This window comes from Dermacentor variabilis, chromosome 5 (genome assembly GCF_050947875.1).
Source record: "Dermacentor variabilis isolate Ectoservices chromosome 5, ASM5094787v1, whole genome shotgun sequence".
Classification (NCBI taxonomy): Eukaryota; Metazoa; Arthropoda; class Arachnida; order Ixodida; family Ixodidae; genus Dermacentor; species Dermacentor variabilis.
This window is the reverse complement of record NC_134572.1, coordinates 125,622,045-125,643,138: the sequence shown is the minus strand read 5'-3', so window position 1 is coordinate 125,643,138 and position 21,094 is coordinate 125,622,045. Positions and strand designations below refer to the sequence as shown.

The window sequence follows — 21,094 nt, the reverse complement described above, 5'->3', positions numbered from 1 at the left end:
ATATCAAGTGGCTTAGCAAATCACTCTATTCATATGAACTTTTTGGAAGAATGGCCCAGCTACTAATTGTGTTTTCCGTCATGGTGTGTAATGTTATTTTGAATTTCATTAAACGGTCTAACCTATCTTTAACCATTTCAACTCTGTTATAAAAACACTAGATAATTTTCCTATGGTATTCACAGAAACTTTCTCTTCAACAAGGTGAATAAGTTCCTAAATTCAAAGACAAACTACTGGAGTATGAAACACTACAGCTGCAGAAGATTGCATAGATTGGTTGCAGTTTAGTTATCATTAAAGCAGATTAACTGCAGACCACAAATATGAAATGAGCCTGCCACCTCCGATCTGGAGCACTGTTTCTTTCAGGCCACATCTACCAGCCCGCAGATGCAGAGTCTGATGCAGAGGATGCGTCACAGCCACAGTCACTGGAGTCTAGCGTTGTGGGGGACACAGATTATGCACCAAGCCACAGTAAGTGACCGAGTGAAGAATGCCTTTTGGAGGCACAAGCGCTGTTGCAGTTTTCCTACAGAAAAGCATCCATTCGCAGAAGAATAATTCCACATTTCATTTTCTTTTTATATATTTTCCACACCGCACAATTCTGAGAGACTCTATACGGATTAATTTTATATGAAGTCTACATGATTCTTGTATAAGTTGCCCAGAAACATTTTTGAATGGTTGAACAGCATACAGGATGTTTTAGTGGGTTTGCTTGGGCCTTGATGTTCCTGTCCATAAAGCATACAAAAGGTGTCATTGTTATGGTGCGGCAATATTAAATGAAGTACCGCATGGAAAGAAAGTGCCGCATAGATTCAGCAAAACCCAAAATAAGATTGTGACCACTATTGTCTTCATCCTTGTACCAGCTTACGTTATATGTGAGTACACCTAAGGATATCCTGAAGCAGTCCTTTGCAACTTAATGGATTGCATTTCACTGCAGCCAAGTTAGAGTCTCTAAATCCTTTTGTGAGGTGTCACTTGTTTTTTTTTTTTCAGCAGACTTGTAGGTCACCAACACGCGTCACTCTTACAAGCTGCCTTTAAAAACAGCTTTAAATGAGTACTGAAATTTTTTTTTATCATGGTCAGAAAACATTACCAGCTCGTAGACAATATTCTGCCATGAACATGCCAGCTAACTATTATTCTGTTGCACGCAGCAGGAAGCATACAATCTTGCACTGCTGCAGCTTTTAAGGCCCACTTTTTTTCTGCCGTATCTTATGTCAGCCATTATATTTCAACCATTGCAATGGCTCGCAGGGGCCAGCTAGCAACTCGGCAATTGTTCATGACCATGAATAGTTCGCTTTAACAAACAAAAACTCGTACAGACATATGCCTACCCGTCCAGACCTAGGAAATAGGAATCACTTCTTTGTCACTTTCGGGCACTTTTGTCAGATGCTAATCTCAAAAGGTTACCATAACTGCACCATGGAAAGAAGAAAAAGAAAAAAATGGAGTGGTATACGCAGGGCACAACTAGCGATGCCACCCACCTAACAGGAACCAATGATTTGAGAGGGAAAGGGAAAAGTAAACAATGCATTCATTATATTGCTGTTCATACTAGGTCCTTTTCAAAGATTTCTTTTGAAATATATTCATTGAAAGCCATCACATTCACCGCAATGTGTTTCTCATGATTTGAGGACAATGTTTCCATGCCCCTTTAAATACAGTATATATATTAGTTAACAATGTCTGCCAGAAAGAGGATGCACAACACCCACATCATTTCGCATAAGTCATTGCGAATAGCAATCCTGAGCAGAAGCTTGAAAGGATAATACAGCACAGAATAAAAAAAAGGCAGATGAAGAAACAGATAACGTCATGAAGTAACATTTATAGAATAACATGCTGTGTTGTCATGATAAGACTATTGGCTTCTAGCCAGTATTGTTATATGTCCCAACAGCTTTAATAGATGAAAGTCGAACACAAGAAATATTCTTTACCAGAACAGCAATTTGTGCTATTGTATGTGCTATGTCTACCCTTCATTGTTCTTCATTCTTTTCTGCTGTTTACCAGATAGAATATGAGCAAAAAAATCTTTTCTAAGTACATGCTACTATGTAGTGTTCAGTAACTGCCTATGGTACTTCAGTGAAGCTTTCCTAGCATCCTCAAATAGTTCTATCAGATGCAAAAGAACAAACCAGGATGTTAGTATATTACATCAGGCACTGCACTTGTTGTTGCAAATATGCACTAAAAATGTGTAGAATACAAGCAATTTTACAAAATAGTTGAAAGTAAGGTGGCAGAGCCCCAAGTCTAAAGTTAACATTCGTACGAATTTGAAGCGACTCTATGCTTCGCTGGAACATTTCTTTTCAACAACAAATTAACTGCCCACTCACAATAGAGCATGGTATTTCAGTACAGTACCAAACACTAAATTCCAGCAAAGCCCACCTCACGATGAGTGTGACCATTAATGCGATTAGCATTGAAGCAATATAGCAATACACCATATTGCAAACACTGAAGCATGTAGGCAGTTGGGCTCCTCTCTCAGGCTTGTACACTTTCTACTGCGCCATCTAGCAGCGGCACCGTAGGAAATGTACATGGCACAGGTTCAATTCTGCTGGGCATTGCACAAATTTAATGGAACATTTTTGTCACTGGCTGGTGTCAGCTGTTCGGCCATGCACTACCCATGACCCAGGTTGGCAGGAATACAGTTAGAGACATAGACGGTCCATGAAAAGTAATGAAGTAACCAAAGCATGCTAACTGCACTAAAAACAATCTTCAAGGTTCTGAGCACACGTTTTCCATGCTGTGCGCTCTCTTTACACAGCACCATCCTGGGCCAGCACGACAGAGCAGAGCAACAGCTCTTGTACAAGTGGCTGCTCTAGTAGCGCAAGTTCCTACGATGACTCTGTCTACAATAAGGGGGACTTCGCAAGTGCAGTAATGCGGGCAGCGCAGAATGCGGGGTTCCAAGTCAATGGCTCGGTCATCTCTACAGCACCTCCAAGAGCAGTGCAAGGTCAGTTGTATCTTACATCTGAGGAAAGCATCCAACACAAGGCAAATTTTCAACATGCATACAATCGGTAAATCTTGGTTTGGACATTGCAAACCTGCCTCTGGTTAGAAGAGACAAAGGCACTTAATTGAGACCTTGGCTTTACTGAGTGATTGGTTGATGAGGTTTAAAAGGACACTAAAGAGAAGAATAGGCTGTATTAGCAATTGCCCTTCTACAATTCTAAAAAAGTCATGCTAGCTGTGGGAGCAGACCTAATGGGCCAGAAAAGCCACAAATATGAATGACATTTGGCAACACCTTGTTATAAAGCTCCCACACCAGCTCACCATGACGTCATGGATTTTGGCAGCATTCGCTGAGGTTGAGCTATTTTTATCGGTAAGTGTTTACAGCAAAATTAACGAAAGTAGACTTTTGAATGGATGCTTTATCAGTTTAAACTGAATTAGTGCTTCTCTTTTGTGCCCCCTTAATGCCCAAAAAAAACACCGCCACTACGAGAGATGTCAATATTACAGTGCTCCACATTAACCTCTTGAGGCAGTATGTGCACAATTGTGTATGCCATGATTGTGCATTGAAAGCAAAAGCACTGATGAAAATAAAGATATTCCAGGTATATTGCAACACTTCTTGCACCTGTGCTGTAAGTTTAAATAATACATGCAAATAGTTTCAGCATAAGATGATTTGGAAGGTAAGTGACTGGGCATTTTTTCTCAGTGTCAGTAAGCCGTCGTGTAGCAGGTTCACTTCTTTCAGTGCCTTTCCCAATGAAATCAGGCACATTTTTCAAGTAACTGGATCAGGGCATTCTAAGTACTCTAGACATGAAATAGCTGATGTTCTCATACTCGACATTCCTCTGGAGAGTTCCTGCATATGGAACCCATATTTTGTGAAGTTGAAAAAGCTCGCAGATGAAATTAAAATTCTTAATCCACGCAGCAACTGTATGAAGCTCTCTTAGCTTCAGAAGACACCAAATATGTGGTGAAAATTTTTCAGTGTGTAAATAATTAATTGATGCCTGAAGGGCTTTCATGGGAGTTCCTTAACATGTAACCAAAGCATTGTACACAACCGTATTTTCATTTCACCTTTATTTGAATTTGTGGCCTTGGATGGCATGCAGCAGGGTGGAATGAGCCACTTATGCAGGATGGCATGAGTCATTGGGGCAGGTAAACTTAAGCTCTATGGGTGTAGTTTGGCTCTACTGCTACTCAAGCAACTAGCATAGCTTTCAGTTTTATGTCAAAACCAGCCTAGAAATTCCGTAATTGTTGTCTGCAAGCACAAGTCAGGTATCTTTGTTTCCTTCAAAGTGGCAAAAATACTGCTCCTGAAGGGCTGCTTGATCAGCAAAATTATGAGGGCACAAACACACAAAGGCATGAAAGCAAAATGCAAAGTCATCACGGTAAAAAATAACAGTAAGTACAAACAGAACAGCACAATAGAAAACAAATAAAAATGCAGCACCACTTGCTGAAAGCGGTGCATGAACTATCAGGTATTATCATCGACACATACTGTACTGTTAATTTGCAGATACAGATCCCCTGAATCAATCGCTGTCCTTAAGACTACCTAGCCAAAAGATAGTGGGCGGAGGGGGGGGGGGGGGGGCATATTCTGCCAGTATCTACCAAGTATGCACGCCTGTTTCGTCTGCTGCTGAAGTGCCGATAGGATGGGGGGCACCTGTCTCCTTCTCACGCATACCCCAGTCCAGCCAATCAGAACTTCAGCAGCAGACAAAATGGACATGTCCTATATAGGTGGACACTTACAGAATACCTCCTGAGGGAAGCAACTGCTTACGCCCAGTGAAAATAGCTGCACTTATGCAAAGCAGCAAAGGTAAGCAACACTGAAGGGCACGTTGATGTTTGAGAATGAGAGGACAAAATACTGCCGACTAAAAAAAAAACTTTAGAGCACAGTTCTATCAGAATTGAAATAGCATGGCAGTTTGATGTTATAAATAAGAATATATATAAGGGGTCAAAGTGTATTCAGTATATGCAGCAGTCATTCTGGTTAGAACTGTTGCCAAGGGTTTAAAAAGGGCCATAGTTAATACTGTGCAACTACGATTGGAGCTGTCTTGATGGCCTTAATTTTGTTTCCAATTATATGCAAAGTTTTAACTGTAAGACCATTTGGTGCACATATTTTTCCTCATGCATTGCTTTAACAGTTTCCGTTGTGCTTTAACCCTGGAGATACTTCATATACATAAACAAATAACCAAACAGTTAAATAAGTAAACTCCCAATACTAAAAGTTTAGCCAAGTGTAGGCTGTGTCAGCAGAGTTTGAGGCTACAAAAGAAAATCTGAGACATGCAGAGCTTTGAATGGAGTTTGGTTTGCAGAAAAATTATACAATCAAAAGCCACTATGTATATTAGACAACGCAATGTAAAACACAACAGAAGTGTTGGAGATATAGGTTAGATATGGGCTTTATATTACAGAATTACCAGTTAACTCTAATGTTTCTGTCTTCGAGATGTCTGGATAGCTTGTAAACTGTTTACATTACACGCCTACTCAACTAAATGTGCATGCGCCAGATGCACACACGTAGCAATGTGTTTTGTGCACTTATCTGCCATAGAGGGCTTTCATGCATCTTCCTTTGTAGTTGTTTTACAATTATTGCTACCAATATGTGTTGTTTGCACTTTGCAGAGTGTTTTTCCTTTTTTTGCAAGGCAACAATCAATTAGTTCAAGGAGCAGAGTATGTGTGTCATATCTTGTGCAAAACTTTTGTAATGTCCTATAGAGACACGCTGGATATTAAAAACGCCACTTGGGGAGTTATCACGTGAGGAGACTGCAATGCCAGCAGGACATCTTTATTGGGCCTGGAGGTGCTAGTCACTTTTAGAAAGTGACAGGAATTGTGAACAAGGAATAGTAACTGGAAGTAACGGAAGTTGCAAGTTGCAGTGAGAAAGAAAAAAACTGCATGTTTAGAGTTCTGAACATTTCATTAAAACAACATGCCCGTCCACGTGTCCCTCCACAGTAGTATTTAGTGTTTAGCCAAAAAATTGAAGCCACCTTAGATTCCTAGCCTCCACACTTGGCAGTCCTAACCTTCTCGTAATTAATTTTATCCTTCAAATTTATTTATTTAATTTATTTCTTTATTAGATGCTGCCAGTCATACTGCCTGAGGCTTGCAGGGTCAGTACACAAATACAACTATGACATATGAGAACTATGACATTCACTATGACAACTATGACATTCACTAAAAAAAATCTGCTCTATGGGGAACTACTTCAAGGCGGCAATAGGCCTCCTAATTTCTAGGTAATTGTAAAACAGCTTATATCTTCAAAATTTGCAAGCCTTCCAGACAGACCTCATATTACTAATATACCTCGTGCTGGTTTTCTTAACTGGCAAGAATTTTAAAAAATCACCTGTGGCAAATATCACAATTCTAATCCTTGAGCTAGATTACTTGAAGAGGTAGGCAATACTTGCATGAGAAATCGAAATGCATAATTGTCCAGGTAAGAAAATTTCACTGATCAGGTTTTTAACTAATTACTTTACAGCACATATTGCAGTTTGCAAGTTGTACCAGTTTAGTTCACAAGGCATATCTATTGTAACGATTTCTGAGGATGTCACCTGTTGCAAGACATTAATATCCGAAGTATGCAACAACATACGTTGGCATTTCAGTATTTTTTTCACTTAAATGCATAAAATGCCGTTTTGCTATAAAAGTAAGTGGAACAATTATGCATTTTTACTGCATGTTTGATTGCACATATCCCGAAACTGGCAAAATCCTCAAATGCTTTGCCTCCAATCCTCAAGTACGTAAATTCCAATATGTACTGTAAAGTAATTAGTTAAAAACTTACATTAGTTACCATTTGTTAATCAGTCATTTATGTATTTGATTTCCCATTCCAATAATGCCTGTCCATTCAAACAACCCAGTTCAAGGATTAAGATTGTGTTACATTCCACCGGCAGTTTAAAACACATTTTCATGTTTCAACAAGTTTTGATTCAAAGTATTCAAAAAAAGAACATCTGGTATAAAATAAACATTGCGAATGCTATAAGAGCCACCATAGGCTAAGACACTCTGTACTCATCTAAATTATGCATACTTGCACATGTTCACAAGTAGTTATTAATTAGACTGTTATAGAAGTCCCAAAAATTGTTTTGCCCCCTTTATACATATTATACATCCTTTAAAATCCACTCTACCTAATCGAAAAGTACATTACAAGAGAATGGAAGAGAAAAAAAACACAACAGAAAATATGACATAAAGAAAACGATAATTATGATAAAATAAAATAGTCCAGCTAGGTTCACAGTACGCTACAATTAATTTGTGTTCTATATGAATATTTTTGTAAACTGAATATTATGGGAGCAAAGAAGTAGTACGTGACCGTACCAGGCACCATGTGACAAGCCACAAAGTGCCAGGTGTCTATATAAAGTATGAAACAAAATAAGAACTGTACAACAGGGCTCTAAAGAATTCTGTTGTGTTTTAAAGGGTGTCAATGTGAATTTTCTACGAGTTAAACAGTACGTTCACCCCTTTGTTAGTTGCAGCTGCCTTGTTCAGTTTATTATCGATTCAGTGCGCTTCTGGCACTTAACCATAATGTCCATGGACCTCTCGTCCAAATCCTAGCTAAGGAATTATCATTCAAATAAAATGTCATGTCTTGCTAGAGTTTGATTAATTGAAGTCAACTGAACTGTTATGCGTTGTGATAACTGTAATCTAACCAGCCTGCTTGTGAAGCTCACTGCTTTGAGGGCTAGTGTTACCATAATTTGCTTTGATTATTCCAAAATTGACAAATTGTGACACTTCTGTGTTTCTTGTACCCAGGTGCTAGGTAATTCACCAGTAGAGCTTGAGATAGGGCGCCATAAGCTTACAAGTACAGCCAGTGAGAGGCCAAGAATGAAAGGGAATCCTCACACAAGAACAAGCCCCATACCTACATTGTCTCTACAAAATTCCCAAGAACAGTTCCATTGGAAATTGCTAACACACAAAGAGTAAGCACCTAAGTGGTTCAACAACAACTAACATGCCGCAGGAACACAGCACAACCGAGATCAGCGAGTGTGAGAACAGGGACTGCTCATAGTTCAAACACAGTGTAGCAAAATGGAGCATGAAAAGGGACTAGGAGAGAGAGTATCCAGGCCATATGTGCAAGGAACCTCCTCCCCATTCCTATGACAGCTCAAACAGCAAGGCACACACTTCAGTGGAGAATGTGCATCATGAAAGGATGTGTTAGACCCTCCACAGCTTGTAATGTAAGGGTGATAATATATGTTGTTTGTGCCTCACGAGAAATGAGAGCAAAACTCCGACAGGGTTATTAGCTGCTGCATGTCCACATGTTCCCTTTGAGGTGTACTTACCACCACATTCTTGACCTCTCTCAAGAGCTTCATAACGCTTTCTGGTTTGTCAGAAGAACACTTTGCTCTTAGCTGTATTGTGTAATTGCAGCTCAGACAAGTGATATTCTAGCCTTTGCTGAGCATGCAGTGTTTACTTTAGGTGCGCCGTACGAGCAGCAAAGCTTCCCAATATATGACGACCCTCCCGACATGGTGACGCCTCCAAGCAGATCAGGGAAGCAGAGCTGGAAAGTAGTCAGTTGAGAAGATGTCACTTCCCAACCTTGCCACTCAAAGAGCATGCCTATAGGCTTTTCTGACAATAAAAAGGCTAACAGCAACTCAGGCAGGACATAAGGTAAGTGGAGCGATCATCCCTATTTTCATAATATCAGTATAATGATGCACAGTTACATATATCAAAGTAGCTGCTTATCAGACAGGTCGCATTATGCAAAAGAAGTGTACTCTGCATGCATAGTATAAACAAACGTTGTGCCTCAGAACTGCCGAGTAAGCACTGATTCTTTCATAGACTGGTATTCATGCAGGACTACTGATGTGAAGTGCCGCCAAACACTCAAAACCAGAAACTGAAGTCCTTGTGGAGCTTGAACGAACTGGGAGATCAACTATAAACATAGTAGACTAGTGAGCCAGTGCGCAAGATGTTCTGTGCTCGGAACTGCATAAGTGCTCTACAGGTGTGTCAGAGCATAGGGTGACCCAAGATAATCTGCAGCACTCCACTGTGGAGCCTCTCATAGCCACACTAGTGTATTGCTTCGAGACATTGAACCTCATCGGCGGTCTACGACACACTAGGCGTTTCAATTCAACAGAAAAAAATGAAGGTGTTAGAATAATATTCATTTTCACAAATTGGTCATGGAAATTATGTTAGCCTTTGGTTGGTTCATTACTATAATTTCTTCATTTTCCAGTGGACATTCCAATCATGGGTCAACATGAAAAGTGTCGATCTTCATGCAAAGGTTCTCCTTTGCCCTCAACATGATGATGACAGCTCAATGTCAGCCCTACGTCAGAATTGACTCGTGAGACCCTGCCACAAACGGATGCAAAGACGAAAGAGCCGGAGGAAAGAACTCTCGTTTCAACCTTGATGTGATTTGCTGACCAAGTTCCTTCTGTTGCTGACAAAAAGAATCCTAATTTACGTGACAAGTCCACCAAAGTATGCAAGAGGGTGATGTGATGTGTGCCAAACAAGGACATGCCATGCTGCAATAATGAGAAAATGATAGGATGTGCCAGAAAGAAAGACATTGTACAGTGTGTGTTCCCAAGATGCGCGAGTGTATATGTGTATGCGTGTGTTGAGTGTAAAGAGATATGAGAGTATCTGTATAAATGTACATGCACAAACACAAGCACAGCTAGTGCACAATGGCCGACATTGTTAGTGCCTGGCACAGTCTTACTCGGCTGCTACATCCCAGCATATCAATGGACGGAACTGTGTATTTTGTGATGCTTCGAGAGTTGTAAGTTATAGTGAGAAGGGCATCACATGACTCGAAGGCACAGTGTGGAAAAGACAGGCATGAGCAATTAAAATAGATGCAAGAAACTCGTGGAGCAGTTCTGTATCGGCCACCGAGTCATAAATTCCAGGCCTGCCTTCTTCTATGTTGTACCTTGGAGCCATCTTTTTTAATGGTTGAAACAGCGTTCTAGGGCACTGTTTCAGTGTAGCACAGTTTCTGTCCAATTCCGTAGTGGCCGTTGGTTGGTGTACAGGCAACAGCAGCATGTTTTCAAGCAGGCAATATGCCCTGCCACTTCTTAATTTATTGTTAGATATTTAATTTTAAGACGATGACAGTAGGAGCAGAAAAAAGGATGTGCTTGTACAAAGCAAAAAACAGTCGCCAGAAATAAAAATCACTATTGTCTATCTTATGAAACTGAAACAAGTGTGTGCGTGTTTCCAAACACTGAAAATAACATCTACGTGTAGCTTAAAGGCCTAATTCAGCTAGTATTTGCATCATATAACGATATTTGTAGTGATACTATAGCTACAGAGGGCTCAATGTATGTGAGACGTGAATAGGTGCCTCAGAAAGAACATGCAAAAATCCATTTTCTATGCTAAAACTAACAAAATCACAGCCATTACAATTTGCTGGAAGTGATGCAGAACCCAAACTCGGCCTGACCGGGACCAATGTGCCCGCCTGTTGCTCCACTCACAGTGTGCCCTGCTTGCAGGTGCATTCCAAGACACTTTGCATTTAAGAACAAGAAATGTCATTTAGCTAGCTCCCACTATGCCAGCCATGTGTGATATGGGCATTGATGTCATATCTGAATTATTGTGTAGATGTGCAGCGACAGCTATCGGTACCTGTCATATGCTACAGGGCATTATAAATGCTGTTAAGAATCTGTGTAGTTGCAAGCGTTATGGCTCTGTCACAATTACGTTGGTGACATCTACTATGTTTATAACAAGCTGAGCTTACACTTATTTAGGTGACCCCTTGGTTAAGCTTTGTTAATGTGCCATGTTTTACCTGGGCTACTATCTTGTGCGCGTTCGAAAAGCCGACACTCGCTTTTGCCTCACACAATTGGCCTAGATAGACCTAGGCCGCAATATCGCCGCGGCCTAGACAATCGCGTGATGCGAAATCGAACATCGGCTTTTCGAACGTGTACAAGATAGCGGCCCAATGCTGGCTTTTCGAACACGTGCAAGATAGCGGCCCTGTGAAAACTGCTTTCAGGCTATCGATACCAGCGCATCTGTGTGCCGTAATAGATATGTTAATGCCTACTACACGAATAGCATGCCCCATACATTTCACAAAAAAAGAAGAAAACACTGCTGACATTTGCTGGTCTTCTCATGTGCACTGCACTATGCACCAAGTGCAAACACAAATGGCAAGGACATGCAAAGAACATAATTTATAGCCTGAGGCACACCATACATACCCACTGACACACTTTCTGGCAACTATTGTACACCGAGAATTGCCACATGGTCACGCAGGCTTTCATGTCTCCTATGTGGGCATGCATTAAAAGCTGCCATAACCTTAAACATATAAAAAAGTCGCAGTTTCACCCAAAATGCAAAACTTTGATTGCAATAGCAAATTATTAGCCCACTATAAGAAGTAGGGTAATTAGTTTTTATTGGCTGTATCAACTGCCGCAAACATTCGCTTTCTAACTAAATTAGCAAGCACGGCATCAAGCACAGGAAACATGAACACATCTCACTCACTCAATGACTGCACACACTTGCTGTCAGAACACTAGCGTGATGAAGAGAGGCCAGCAGCAGCAAACGAACCCCTTCGTGCTGCCTCTCGCTTCAACAGGAACTAGGCAAGCAAGAACACAGCACACACGACACCACGAGCCATCTCGGGCCGGCTAGTCATCGACACCACCACCGATTATCTCCAAGATAGGATGCGCATGGCCGTGCCATGCAATGCCGGAGTGCAAGTAGAGATACACGCTACCCTTACACACAGAACAGTTTTACTGCACAGTTTTATTTCCAGTCTGGTTAGAAGTGCTTTGGCCTGCGACTACTGAAGGGAGCACCAGCATAAAGGTCTTGTCTTTCCCTTGCTGTTTTTGTTGACTCAGCAATTACGGCATGAAACTTTATTTCCTTGAGAGCAAGCACAACATATAACCTTTTTTTTCACAATTTCGACGAAGTGCGGCCCAACATGAGACCAAACCTTTTGGTCAAAATGGTGCCGGCACAGCCGGCAACTACTGCACGCCCCAGATCCCCGAATGTACCATTGCATCAGAGGTCAACGTGCAGTTCTCACCATCTAGTAGGGGCACACGAAAGTGCGCAGTGCGCAGTATTGGGGCACTGAACGCAATTGCTTCTCCGATGGAAACTTGTTTTTTACAAATTTTGCCGTGCCAAGTGGTGGGCGCGACCAATGCATGGGTGCGGCCCTGCGATGAGTCTATTTGGCAGTTCAAAATGCAAGCCAAGTGGAGCATGGCTTTGGACACTGGGCAAGAGACCGAATGTCCCAGGGCGACTGGAGGTAGCGGTCACATATTGAAAACTGCTCAAATGTGCTTCAGTCAGACAAATGCAGTGGTTGAATGTTAGACGACGATCGTGTTGCCAAAAGCTGGCTGCACATTGCTGAAAGCTGGCGAGACATTGCCAAATTGGCCTTGCCATCCTTCTTCATTTGGCGCTTCTCTGCAATTGGCATAGGTTAAGCCCGGTCTTCTGCTGCTGCCTTACTGTGAATGCCAAGACGTCCTTCCCACCTGCTTACCCCTTATACCGGGGGGTGCAGTAACATGGTCTAGCAGCATGTGATAACGTGATCTAGCAAGCACTAAGAGGTAAGGGGGGGATAGGCATAGGTAAAGCCTCTTAAACTTCGTAAAGTAGCCACATGCTTTGAAGAATGCTGCCTCCTCCTCGCATCCTCTGGCCGAGGCTGATGCCGCATCGCTATTGGCGTGATAGCATCACGTGGGCCCTCGTGCCATGCACAAGTGCCATTTTTGGTCGAGAAGCGTCTACAGAGTGGTGAGGAGCGCATGTTGGTGCCGTTTTTATGCTCAAGCAGTGTAGGCTGCGCCACGGTCGAGGAGGGAGCGTGAAAGAGAGGAGAAACGAGAAGTGAAGGAGGAGGAGGAGAGCGTCGCTACTTTACGAAGTTTAAGGGGCTTTAGGCATAGGTGAGCATGCAGTAACACGGTCAAGCGTTTGCTAGGGAGCTCTTTCCTGCTCCTTTTAAGCCGGATGAAAAAGGACGGCGGGTGCCTTTCTGCTTGCTTTGGCTCAGTCTCGGCTTCCCACGCATCTTTCTTTGTCATTCTTACAGCATGCAACATTATGGTGGCTAGCGATGCATTGAACCTGCGGCTTTGGCTCGGGTTTGTCCAAAAAGCAGTCCATGGGAGCAAGAAATATTGTTTGAAATAACCGTTGCACAGTTTCTGGAATTCGAATTCGCTGGAGTTTTTTTCTATCCAAATACATAGGACTTTGTCAGCACCAACAGAGCAGCTTGAATTATTCATCAATTCAAATTAAGAGATTTCGAATTATCAGCCTTTCACTGTATTAAGCTTTTTCTCAGACCCTGCGACATTAAACTTATGTGGTCGAGTGTACCAGGCATTTTGTGTAACTTGAACAAAACTTTTAAAACAGTGATACTTTACAAGGGTACGGCCCACAGCATACCTTTCACAGTTGTCTCGAGTGACTTGCCACATTTTCAGCTTGTAGACTTAGTGAACAACACAACAGTATTTATACAAGTTTCTGTGTGTTCTCTCAAGGTATAAATGTCATTCGAAAGGCCACAGAGCATGTTCAAAAATGCGTAAAGTACTTGTTTTCGTGAATATATGTTTCGCACATTTTTGCAGGCAAATATCAAGCTGATGCTGCTTAAGGTATCAAACTTGAATATAAAAAATTTACAAAATTGATACCAGTGCCTCTACTACTGTTACTGCCACTGACTCTTTTTCTTTGGTGGCATTATACACAGACCACTAGCTTTAATAAACTGAGAACATTCTGAAACAGCAGTAAAGTCCAACTGCAGGACTAGCAGCTATAAATAAATATTGAAGCAATAAACTTGCCCTCTATTTTCGTCCTCCCAAAACAGAAACCTAAAAAGTTTCCAATAAACAAAGTGAAACATGTAAATGCACCCATGTCAAGAAAGTCCGCAGAGAACCGTCAACAACTGAGAGGGTTCAATGAGCTTTTATTAAATGCACAAAATCATAAAATTTCATTCAAGAATGCTAACAACATACATGGCCATTCACCTTTTACACAGCTTTATAGCATAAAGGAACATGTATACCCATAAAAAAAAAAACAGTACAAAAAAGATGGATAGCAAGCACAACATATGCGTCAACAACGGTGCCATGTGCTAGAGTATACTATATAAAAAAAGGTAACCTAGGTAACCAAATATTGCTTTCCAGAGTCACAAGTGGTCGCATACGTGGTACTCAAATATACACACACCAGACTTGCGAAGGAGTTCACTGCAGATTATTAGCAGACAAAAATGGGAAAATACTTTTGTTGTTGTGCTTTTTACTGTCATGTATATACATGGAATTTTTCTTTAAAAGGAAAAGGCAAGTGTTCCAAGCCACATTTGCGTCTGTTGTATACAGCATCGAATAAGTGCTGGCCAGGACTGCAGAATGAACATTGTAAGACATAACGAGGCACTAGTCACACAATTTATTTACAAAATAAAATGTTATGCCACTTGGACAAAGCAAGTGCTCTGAAAACAAGGTGCATTCTTGAATGGTAACTAGTAATACACAAATCCACCTAAAGTGCACAGACGAAGGCTTAGCAGATATACAACCAGAGAAAACTATTGTTCTTCAACTTAAGAGATAAAACGTTGCAGTTCAACAGGGTGAAAAACGTAACGACCCAGCAATCACACGACAAGACACGGACAGAGCAGGCGAGATACACAAACACTTGTGTGTCTCGCCTGCTCTGTTCATGTCTCGTTGCACTATTTCTCTGTCATGTGCCAACAAGCCTGAGCTGCTCTCATCAGCATAAAGCTTGTTCGAATAAGGCAAGGCTGGAAATGAAGGGCGCTCGTTTTAATGCAACTGCATCGGCATCTCAAAACTTAAAGATACGAGGCCTTTCACACTTGCAGTTGCATCCACAAAAGGTTATTTAGTTTTCATTGATGGCGTTTTCATGTCCCAAATCTGTACATTAGGCTAAGCAGAAGTCTGTAAATTGTTTATTGACCACCTTGGCTTCTCTAAAGGGTCCCACACCAGGTTTGGACATTGTAAACAGACAAAGCACAGGGAGCCGATCTCGCGGTGACAATGATACCTGCAAAACAGCACACTGATGTACAGCCACAAAAACAGCTGAAAATTCACTCAAAAGCCTTCACGGCTATTTTCTAAATGTAGCGTGGATTTTTGCCAGCAGAAAGACACCAGATGCATGGTGCTTCTGCATCAGACGTGTAGTGCCTGCAGCGTACAAATAGCCAGCAGCAGCGCGAATGACTCGGGAATTCTAGTGACATGCAGAGCCGCACGTGGAGTGCGAAAAACTGCCTCCAGAAATGGCACCACACAAGAAAGAAATGTAGGAGAGGGCCATGATGTTAACGTCACACGGGAGAGTAACTTGCCTCTTCACATCATTGCCTTACGTCTGATTTGCTTTAATATCTATGCCATTACTAAGCTATTTCTTAGAAGGCGTGGAATAGTTGTGGCTGAATATTCCTAGGACGGTATATCACAATTTTTAATGCAAAATCAAAATTTCCAAGGGGGCTTGGTGACAGGCTCTTTACGTCGAGAAAATAAACAGGTAATTACAAGACTTTCCCGGAAACATTGATCTACATCTTGAGCTTTCTGTTCATCAGTGATAGTTCCAGTAGAATGACCACAAAGGCAAATATAGCCTAGCACGACTGCCTTTCTTTTTGACAATATAGTGCAAGAACAAAAAAAAGGGGAGGATCACACACATCACCCCCAATCTATGCAATTTTCTAAAGTTACAAAATATCACAGAGTTTTCACGGGATCAGTGAGGATGAAAATGAGATGCACTTCGTAAATGAAGGATGAAAAGCAGCGATGACATGTGCACAGAAGTGAACACCTTGAATTTGAATCACCTCTGGTCCCTCTAGGACAGAGCACATATGCTAGAAGTGTTGCTTGTGAAAGGTGTGCTCTTAAAATGCAACGGCATCGACAGGATTAACCGCCTTGGCCTCTTGTGAAAAAAAAACTCCATATATGGGAGGAGAAAGGTCAGCTTAAGTGGACATTTTCACATAGATCATTACTTTTCAGCTATATATAGCACAAAGAACAGCACACAAAACAGAAGACATTTAGGAAAATAGTTATTCAAACCTAAAGCCAGCAGAAGGCATGGTCAATCAGGACAGCATTGCTCCCAGTGGGTTCAAAATACCAAAATGTACAAAGGTGACATGATGATAATTAATCTTTGCATCAAATTCCTTACGAATGCCGACTGCAATTCACGCACTGTAAACTAGTTTCATAGGGTCCATGCAGCTCTCTTCAATGCATTGGCGAGAAAGGCAGAGAATGACATGGGAAATTTGTGACCTTATCTATGCACAAGTTCAGCACTTTAGAAGCACTGTGCGATACTTGGAGATACGAGATGTAGAGTGGCAGCTTTTGCCTTGAGACACACCAAAGGTAAACTTTCAATCAGGCTAGGTTGGTACATCATCCCTTGAACTCATAATGGTCGTGATGAGAAAAAAAAGGGGGGGCGGGGGGGTATCAATGACTTTTGAAAAATTCCAAGACCTCCTCAAAAGAAAAGAAAAGAAAGAAAGAAAAAAAGAAAACAAGGAAAGAAATAAGGGGCACTTAAGACTGCTTAGAAGTGGGAATGCAAAAACATCATAGTTCCTTTGGTGAAATGTTTTTTTCCACGCATTCCTTCTCCATGCAAGCTCTCACCTGCATTTTAACAGCTCCTCGGTAACGCCAAATCAAAACGCACCAAGCGTCTCAACACGCTCAGCGCCGTTCAACTGGACATTATCACTAATGCGTTTTATTTTATACAATCACTTTATACACTCATGACATGGTGCCATTCCTCCCCATTGGCTGCACCAGACCCAGAGGCGTGGGTTTGATTCCCACCCAAACCGAAATGTATCAAATTTTCTTTTCAAATCTTTATTTGCTTTGTTTACAAGAGCCTCCCTGAGAAATTTGACGTCAATTCGAGCATTTTGTGAGATATTTTTACTTTTTGCGCTGTAGGCCATTTTTCGTGCCATCTTCCGGTCATGCCGACTACACCGACAGATTTTCACATGATGGGGTACATAATGCTTTTGCATTAAATGCAAGCATTCTCAAGGACTAAAGCAACATTTTCTGCCAGTTTAAAAACATATTTTCTTTAAAAATTTAAACTTATATTAGCATATAAAAATGTTAAAGTATGAAAGTACAGGAGGAAGACTTAGCGAGTGAGCCATTACCAACCACAACAAAGCTGACCATCTGGGGTGGCGATATTCTGGACTGTTAAATTCTGCCATGATGGCATTTTGAGCCAATCAGAGAGGCTGTAGCAGTCCTGTCAGCCAATCAGGCCTAACATGGCGACAAATTCAACAACATATAGCCAAGTTTGACAGTGTCGTTAGTAGCTTGACTTTTGGAATGCATTAGCCATGTGATCAGACAAAATAAAAAAAGATCTGCAAAGCTCAGCTAAAAACATAACTGAATAATTTTTGAGCACTTTATAAAATTTAGGGCTTTTCACAGCCTTGAAAACAGCATTTTAAATATTAAACAGTTTAAAGTACTGCAACAAACCTTATATTTTGCCCTTTCTTAATGTTTTGTTTAGCAGAAATTGACTTAGTTCAGGAGACTCGTAGCTAAACGTAAAATTTTTCTGCCTCCATTTCTTTAGCTTGGAAAACATGGAGGCAGTGACGTCACTATTGCATGTCATAATCAATAGGTTCTCGGCAGGGCACCTCACATCAAGAATTGATGTTATCTCCGCCTAGGGTGGAGATAACACAGAAGAAAACAAAATGTGAGCAACAGAAACAAATCCCATGAACTGCACCACGTTTTCAACGTGAAAGCTCACTGGAATAGAGTGGCATTGCTCCCAACACAAACAACAAGCTGTCATCCTCTGTGCTGCTATGGAAGGGCTGATACGGGAACCTGAGGGACATTGTCATTTCCTTCTCTCAACTGTGTTTTCTTTTGGCGTAATACCAACAGGTAGAGAGAGAGCATTATGATTTAAGATTAAAAATCAAATCAGATTGCAGATTTAACATAAAGCTACACTACCTATTAAATGCCACATTGGGGGAGTGGCGGGGGGGGGGGGGGGTGAGGGTGCTCGGAATCAACTTCAACCACCGGGAATTTTTTAAATGTGTACCTCAATCCAAATACGCAATAGTTTTCACATCTTGCCCCTCTTCAGGATGGTGACAAAGTGGCAGGAGATCGAACCTGTAGCCTTGTGCTCTGCAGCAGAATGCCACTGCCAGCCACTGAACCACCATAGCAAATATGAATTGCGCATTAAAACATGGGCAGATGTAACGTGTTGATTTAGGCTACGTGATATAGGTTCACAGTATTTAACAGCATGAGAGATACTTTCTTGTCCTGCATCTCGTGCTGCTAAATAATGCTACGAAAGGGAAGATGGCATTCTGGCATCAATAGGAATGAGTGGACTTAATTCGGTCATGTAGTGCAATATATAACTGGCGGTCTGATGGAATTGCAGGCTATGTGGCAATGGAATTGAAATGTATTAGAGGGCAACAGGGAATTAGACAGATTACGAGATTAGCAAATTCGTAGAGATGTTATGGGCTCGGTTGAGGCAGGAAGAAGTCATTGGAGACCTTTGGCCATGAAGTAGAATTGAGATATGATGACGATGATGATGATCTCGTGTAATCTACAAGTCATGCCTGACACTCTCTATTCTTTAACTTAATGACAACAAAGCGCCATCACTGCAGGCTATCAGTTCTTCCTTTTTTTTTTTTTGTTAGCTGCTCCTTGACTTTCAAACTGGGCAAATGCTAGATATGCAGAATTCACACGCGTGAATAACAATGAGTGTTGTCAACTCTCTAGTCGAACATTATGTACACCTTGCAAACACAATCCCACGCGTACACACCTAGTGACCAAAAGATGTACATGATGAATATCAAAGACAGAAGTTGAGTCACAAGCCAGGCAGTACTGTACTAAGAATCCGGAGTTGCAGTCATGTGCATCCCCGGTCAAAACGAACATGTCACACACGTACACGAACACACGCACTCACACACACAAAAAGACAGCTGCCCATTTTCTTGAATGCCAGTTTGCCCCCACTTGTGTTGGCTGACAACAGTTAATAATAAGCGAATAAGTATGCACACTACAAAAGCAATTTTCATTAGCAAGTGAGGAGGTTGATATGCTACAAATAAAGAAAGGTTCCAGTCTTGGCTGTGAACAACACAGGAAAGTGATAAAATGTAGAATGAAAAAAATGACAGCTGCACCAATGACTAGAATTAATGCACTTCACAAGAAAGGAAGCAATATGTGCACTGAAGAATAATTAAAAATGCGTGTATAAGATAACATAAGTCAATGCATAAAACAAGGCTCGAACATTTAAAAATGGCATTTCTCTACAATCTTGAGGTGAGCTGGCAGCTTCCCTTCAGCCTTGCAGAAATTTATAGTGATTTTTAAATAAAGCTAAACAGCTGCACGATTGGTGGGCGACACCAGGAATGAATTCTATGTCGAAACAAGTTCTTGCTCAAAGGCTTCTTCGCCTGGTGCTGAAACAGACACAATAGTCCAGCCGGCTTGAGCATTGGGGGCAACCACCACATCGGCGACCGAAACTACAGGCACATCAGTGTCACCTTCACCTGTAGCGCTGCAAGAAGATTACAAACAGCATTTTAGTGCAAACTGCCTACAGCTAGCAAAACTTCAGCTTTTGCCAGACCTAGTTACAATGAGGCAATAATGTATTCTCTTTGTAGCCTTTGGCAAAATTGAACTTTTGTATGGCAGAGTGTGTGCCTCCCCAGATCATGCAGATGCTGCTAGTTGCACCTCTGCTGTATGATTTTACTCAGCATGGTAGAGTTTGGACTGGTTCATGAAGCCCCTGGTGCATCATGTGAGCCTTTAAGGTGTGTTATGATACATTTTACTTGCAATAGCAAATTATAAACGGTAGACGTGCATTGATTCAACTCTGGTTGATTCCATTTTTTGTTTCATTTTATCCCAACCAGCGCCCATGCATTCCTATAGGCCCAAGCATGCCTTATTGTGATCTTAGAAGTGACCTTCAACAAATAATTAGAACTTGAATAGTCAGCAGTCACATGCCTGACTCCTATAGTGACCCCTTTAGTGGCAGCATACCTCGATGGAGCTTAGGGGACAATGAATACGTTGAACACCCATCATTTCCTATTGAAAACACCTATTTTCGGCCTTCCCTAGGAAGGTTTTCAAGCAGTAATGGTCGCTAACCCCCCAATGTCTCATTACAATCTTTACCCAATTCTAACATGAATCTTTTCTTTTGGAGAAAACTGGGTCAAAAGTTGCCTGCACGGTGCAATCGAATACAAAACCAAACTGCTTTCACATTTGTATGCTTTGCCACATAACACAACTGCACTGCGGCGAAGCCGACTTTAAGAAATGTTGCGAAGCTGATTTGTGATATAGTGCAGCACATATATTAGACCCTTGCTCATTTTCCTCGCCAAAAATCGGATATGCGTTAGATTTCTACTTTATTTGAGCGCTTTAATGTAATTTTTATGTTAGTTTTCTACTTTGGAGGAATAGAAAGCACATAATAGATTCGGGACATGTTAAAATCGAGCAAATACTGCCAAATGAATCAGCAGTGTGTTTCGGCATTTTTTTCTTCATCTAGTTTAATTCGACCTACCGGATAATTAGACCAATTTTATCGGTCCCATCAGAGTCGAATTTACATA

At 41.4% G+C, this 21,094-nt stretch overlaps 2 protein-coding genes across 3 annotated transcripts in view; one reads left to right on the top strand and one right to left on the bottom strand.

Moving 5' to 3' along the window:
• LOC142583145 (protein sax-3-like) overlaps positions 1 to 10,550 on the top strand; it is a 181,969-nt gene extending 171,419 nt beyond the window's left edge. The window contains exons 22-25 of the mRNA XM_075693489.1: positions 373 to 480; positions 2,840 to 3,034; positions 8,632 to 8,829; positions 9,416 to 10,550. Of these exons, the coding sequence (XP_075549604.1) occupies positions 373 to 480; positions 2,840 to 3,034; positions 8,632 to 8,735 (407 nt within the window). The 3' untranslated portion in view covers positions 8,736 to 8,829; positions 9,416 to 10,550. The remainder of the gene's footprint in view (positions 1 to 372; positions 481 to 2,839; positions 3,035 to 8,631; positions 8,830 to 9,415) is intronic.
• A 3,666-nt stretch (positions 10,551 to 14,216) lies between these two features.
• The window catches only part of LOC142583144 (uncharacterized), a 97,334-nt gene continuing 90,456 nt past the window's right edge, over positions 14,217 to 21,094 (bottom strand). For both annotated transcript variants that reach the window (XM_075693487.1, XM_075693488.1), the window contains exon 25: positions 14,217 to 20,004. In XM_075693487.1, coding sequence (XP_075549602.1) covers positions 19,860 to 20,004 — 145 coding nt within the window. In that variant the 3' untranslated portion in view covers positions 14,217 to 19,859. The remainder of the gene's footprint in view (positions 20,005 to 21,094) is intronic.